The sequence below is a fragment of the Rhinopithecus roxellana genome, chromosome 16, assembly GCF_007565055.1.
Source record: "Rhinopithecus roxellana isolate Shanxi Qingling chromosome 16, ASM756505v1, whole genome shotgun sequence".
Lineage (NCBI taxonomy): Eukaryota > Metazoa > Chordata > Mammalia > Primates > Cercopithecidae > Rhinopithecus > Rhinopithecus roxellana.
In genome coordinates, this window is record NC_044564.1 from 69,366,614 (window position 1) to 69,372,613 (window position 6,000).

Below are 6,000 nucleotides of genomic sequence, written 5' to 3' on the forward strand. Positions count from 1 at the left end.
AGTTCCTAAAGGTAAACTTCTGTAGGTGTTTATATGTCAGAGAAGCTAAAAATCTGGGTGAAATCAGGGGCGATCCCTCCTATAATGGAAATCACTCTTTGCAGCAGGAACAGCCAGAATGACTAGGAAGATCTGCCTTAAGACTACCTATATACTAAGGCAAACTTTGTCAGATATCCCAGTTAAATTTCTATGCCAAGAAATTTCACTCAGTATGAAATCTTCACCTGTCCATTTTTCTCTTTATGCTGAAGAGTTCAAGCATGTGTAACTCTGCACTGATACGCCCAGGAGTATCATTTCTTCTTTTTTATCCAAGAGAGAAAAAGAAATCATGCAGGTTTTCTGGACTTTGTAATCCCTGGCAAATACCATCTGCGATGAAACCCACAGCAGCATAATGTTGGTTTGTTGTTTCAGATGTATTTGATAGGGTGTAAGAAGATCTTTGCTGTGGTCAGTCAGATTGCCACTTCTATCCAACTCTAAAATCCTATTAGTAAAAAGGCAGCCGTGCCTGTCTGTCCCTCAGAGATTTCTAAGGGAGACATAGCCCATTCTAGAATGCATATAAAGATAATATAATTAACTGTAAACTCCTTGTATGAAACAAATATGCATTTAATCTGGACTTCAAAGTAGAAGAAGGTTTGGGTCTCTTGTTCTTAGTGTTTTTAAAACATTTTGCACTTAAAAAAATATGGCAAACAAATAAACAGACCATGTGAATTTTTAAAGTGCTTTCCAAGGCATGTTGTATTTTAAGTAGAGTTTCAGTCCTAACTCTAAGCAGCCTAGAGCTACATGCTGAGAATTGATGTTCACGTGGTACTGTAAGATTTTGAAGAGCTTTCTTGAATCACTGAAGATTAAATTAGGTTCCATCTGACTTTCCAGTTCACTATAATTTATCATGTTTGAGAAGTAGCATGATATAAGTAATAACTCTCAATTAACCAAAATAGCCAGTTAACTTGAAAATTCCACTATTAGCCATTTTTATAAACAAAATCTTTTGGTAATTCATTCTAGACTAAGCAGAATTGTTTTGTGTACAATCTGTGAAAAATGTTTGCTAAATAAATGAATAGTATAAACTTGGTGAGAGAGGTTATTTTTAAAACCAAAGTTGTTAGTGCATTCATTATTTGATTACATATTGAATCTGTTCCATAAAGCAAGAACTATTTGTAAAGCAGGCAGGGACAGCTACTTAAATTTTTTAAATTGACAGTTACTTTAAATTGTTGTATTTATTTGAAAACAGTAAGTATATTTTATGAAATGTTTTGTAGTTCTGACTTTTTCTTAGTCTTCCTCTAAATTTGTTTCAATTATTAACTATTTTATCATATTTTCTGTTATAAAATTAACTTAATTATGACTGAGCCTTATGTATTTAAAAAAATTTTTTTGAAAGACCTCTGTGAAAGCCAAATTTACAGTTAACAATAAACCATAAAGTATAAACAGCAAATAGAGTGAACACTGGGTTTAGAGGAAAATATTTTCAATTGGATCATAGAAAGGAAAAATAGAAAAATGGAATTAAAATAAAAATTTTAAATCTCACACTGGTAAGATATATGAAATTTTGTCTAAAATTATGTGATGACAAATAATATGATTCTTCTGAACTATTATAGACAGATAGGTTCCCGCAAGGGCGGTAGTTGTACACATACTATGCATTTTGATTTAAGGTTTGACTTCTTTTTGAAATCCAAAATGTGTTAGCCTCTATAAAAAAGCTTAAAGGAAGCTTATAATCCAATAAAACAGGATTGGCATACAGTTGTGTTTAACTTTGAGGCTTTTAGTTTTATTGGAAGCCAGAGCAAGAGAATAAAGGGAGTTGTTAATAAATTCGTAAATGGACTTCCTATTCCACATTGGAGGCTTTCTGGAAGAGTTATTTGAGCTTGACTTTTTAAAGGTAATGTCCATGTTTAAAATTGTTCAGCTCTCAAGATAATAAGAGTAGATTAAGATTTAAACTTGAAAACGAAATTTGCAAACAATATGATTAATGCCAACACATTGTGGACTGGTGAAAGGTCTATGACATTATTACATAGGAAATGATATAACCAGCATGTTCCCCAAACTGTGTTTCATGGACCACTATTTCAGCCTGATAAAGAGACCATAAGAAAAGGATGGACAAATGAATTTAGAAATAGGATATTATATTGCCCTCTTGGAGAAACACAGTGCCTGTTAGCCTCTTAACCACTCTTAACAGGTCCTGAACTAAAGAAACTGTTTAGAAGTTTGGTTTGTTTCCCAAATTTATTTGATTAGAGAACAATTTTAGAAAATGAAACACTTACTTCTGCCTTGTTTCTACCAGTAAGGGATGGGACATTACCACCATCTTGTATCTTCCTTTTAGATAGGAATGCATGTAATACTGAGTGACATCATTTAAATGAAAGTTACCCAGTAACAACAAATGACAAGTAGTCTTGTCATTTTTTTGTGCATTTCTTTCACACCTAATATTAATGCTCTCAAGGTTTAAATTTTTATTTGTAAAACTGGCATCTTTGTCCAATGTAACTCTTTTTTACATCCAAGAAGAGCAATGTGTCAAAATTAAAACGTACTGCTTTTATCATTATCCTCCAGAAGAGAGCTGATCATATTCTTTTTTCTTATTTCTAAGATATTCTTTTCCCACTTCTTTACTTTCCTGAAATTGGGATGCGTATGCAATATGTGTGTGTTTGATGTAGATTTTTCCCCCTAGAAAAGCTGTTGTAAAGTCAATGTGTATGTCTTCTATTAATCTGTATCTTAAAACTGAAGAATTGTGCTCTTTTGGTATCTTATACTTTCTTTAGTGGTAAGTTTCAAGTAAGACAAATATGTGAAGCTCCTGTGTTTCTGGGGAACAGACACAGACTCAGGCTACCTTAAGGAGCAGGCAGATTACTATAAACATAAGAAGGGACTAGACTAGAATGTTCTTTGGGCCTGAGGCAGTTTTCTGGATCAGCTGTGGTCTCTATTTCTCCTTCATGGCTGATGTGGTCTATTTGTTTGTGCCTGTCTGCTCTTTAGTTCTACTATCACAGCCAGTCTTTTCTCTTTTCACCAGTCCAAATTTAGCAAAGAGCCATTCTGATTGGTTTAATTATAGACACCTTAGGGGAGCATAGCTGAGGACCCAGACAAAGGCCGTCAGGCCATCCTGGGTCAGATGCCGACAGTGATGCTGTCAGTCGTCCATCCTAGCACAAAAATGGGCCTGATGCTACTGCCCTGCAGGGAAGGAGGCTGGGCATGCTAAGCATTCCCATTAATATATTCAGGGAAACAGAAGTAGTCTATCCCTGGTTGATCTAAAGGACAAGTCCAAGAAATGACTTAACAAGCTTCTTAATTATGACAGACCTCTTATGTGAGGCTAGGTAGCTGAGAATAAGGACAAGAGAAATTTCTAGGATTCAGAAGTAACTGGGGCTGCATTTCAGATTGTCTTTTACTTACCACCAATAACTATAACTGTATTAGGTGAGCTGGAGTTCTACAGGCAACTCAGTGAAGCAGAGGGAACTATAAAACTTGACCAGAAAAGTAATATAAATTATGAAATTTAAAAATGTAGTCTACATTTCATAAACTCAGCAGTTTGCAACATGTGTATTACACTTTGATATGCCAAACAACTTTTCTATAACAACTTAATCAATGGGTATACTTTTGCCATTTTTTCCTCTGAAGTTTTTACTCTACAATTCTTGAGATGTTCGGCTCTAACACAGACATGTGAATTGATGGTTCTCTCTCATTCTTTTATGAGTGATGAACATACAGTACTACTTCTATGGGCCTGTGTGCCCTAGAGATGACTGTAACCTGCTATTGATCAGCTGATTGAAGATAAATGGCTTAGCTGCTTGTATTGCAGATTACATCATTAACATGGTCAGTAAACCATGAATTGTTCAATAAGGCGTTTATCTTTTTTCATTTTACTTCTGCTCTTTTATCATTTTTATTAGAAAAGACAAAATTACCCACACTAACCAGCAAGATCAGTAGAAAAGAGATCCAGTAGGGTACCATTATGGCTGCAAAGTTGCAGACCTCTAACTTCTAATGGTTTAATGATATTTAGTATGTTTTTGAACTGAAGAAAATATAGAGTTTTAATAATTTTTTTTGTGTTTCTTTTGCAGCTTCCTTTTGCCTCATATTTACTAGAAGCAGTACTGGAAAAAATAAATGAAAAAAAGAAACTAGTTGAAGGATATTTCACAATTATGAAAGATATTAGATGATATTAAAATGGAGAGCTTTATTGCAAATGTGAAAACTTTTTATGTGGTGTGATTAGAATATATGCATTGCAATCCTGATACAGTATCTGCTCCAACTATCAATAGTCAGGTTCAATACAAAAATAAGAAGTCTCTGAAAATAATTAATTGCTGAACAAGTGAAACTAATTAAGTGCATAGCCATTTAAAAGGAAATAGTGTAGCATTTGATTGTTGAATACAAATATTGCCACAAATCAATGCAAACTTAAAAATGATTTTCCTTCTAGTGCATTAAAAGAAACTGAACAGGCTTGGCACACAAATTGGTCTGAGCATAAGAAGAAAAAGTATCAACTAAGGATTTAATGTTTTAAGTTTCATAAAAAAACTAGATTTTTTACATAAAACTGCTATAGATAGCCATAAGGTCCAGGGAGCAACAGATTTGTATTACAAGCAAATATAAAATGAAGCATCATAACTTGAGCATTTATTGGAATAAATTGTGTGGTCCAATTGAATCTATTCTCATTGATGTGCTGGTTTATGTAGGAGATACTGTGTATTTGTGCAACTATTTGGCAAAAATAAAAACATTTTCTGCTCTCTCTTAAATTCACAATAGTATATGTTGTGTAGTCATATAAATTCACAGGGGACCACAAACCCAGTGTATAAAATTAGGCTGTAATTAACAGAACTACTACTGTGGTCAACTAATTAAAGTTACATTCTTAACTATGATGTCATTCTTGCTTAGATTCCTGAACATTCCCACCTCATTTCACCTCTTCACCGTGTTCCTGCTATACCCTTTTCGGTTCCTCTAATTCACCAGACTGGTGCCTGCCTCTCACATTTGCCCTTGGTCTTTTCTCTTTCTAGAATACTCTGCACTTAACTTTCCTCATGGCTGGCTCCTTCTCATCATTCAGGTCCAGCTTCCCCAGTCCCTCAGAGACACATTCGCTGACCAGCTTACTATTTTATTTCCTCATAGCACAAAATTATCTATCTGTTCATGTATTTGTTTTCTTGTTTATTTTCTTTTTTCCCCTCTTTAGTATGTGGGTCCCATGAGATTAAAGCAAGGGTTGGCAGATTATAGCCTGCAGGGCGAATCTGGCCTGCTACCTGTTTTGTATGCCCACAAGCTAAGAATGATTTTTGCCTTATTAAATGGTTTTAAAAAAGTCAAAAGGAGAATAATATTTTGTAGCATGTGAAAATTATATAAAATTCAAATTTTGGTGTCCTTCAATAAAGTTTTATTGGAACACAGTGGTACTCATTCATTTCTGTATTACTTATGGCTGCTTTCACACTACATGAGTGTAGCTGAGTAGTTACGGAGGAGACTGTGCTTCTCTCATAACTTTGCACTACTGCTTGGAATACTACAAATCACAATGACACAGTTACAACTTGACAGAATTTTAGGTGACACAAATACTGCCTTACTGTAATTTAAAACAAACAAACAAACAAAAAAACCAGCACATACTTTTCATGTCAAAACAAGAAAAGAAAAAAGAAATGACCATCAAATGTCACACACTTAAGGCACAATGAAGTGCGGATTTTGTTATTGAATTAGATGGCGAAGCATTGTGTTTATTATGTGATGACACTATATGCCCGAAGGATGCAATTAAAACATTACCATACGAAACATTCATCACAATATTCCCAACTCACAGGAAAGCACGAGTAATAAAAAATTACAAAA

General features: G+C 34.3%; 1 protein-coding gene across 2 annotated transcripts in view; it reads left to right on the forward strand.

Annotated features, from left to right (window-relative positions):
- Positions 1-5,552, forward strand: part of CNTLN (centlein) — a 391,924-nt gene extending 386,372 nt beyond the window's left edge. For both annotated transcript variants that reach the window (XM_030920397.1, XM_030920398.1), the window contains exon 26: positions 4,188-5,552. In XM_030920397.1, coding sequence (XP_030776257.1) covers positions 4,188-4,289 — 102 coding nt within the window. In that variant the 3' untranslated portion in view covers positions 4,290-5,552. The remainder of the gene's footprint in view (positions 1-4,187) is intronic.
- The last annotated feature ends 448 nt before the right edge of the window (positions 5,553-6,000 follow it).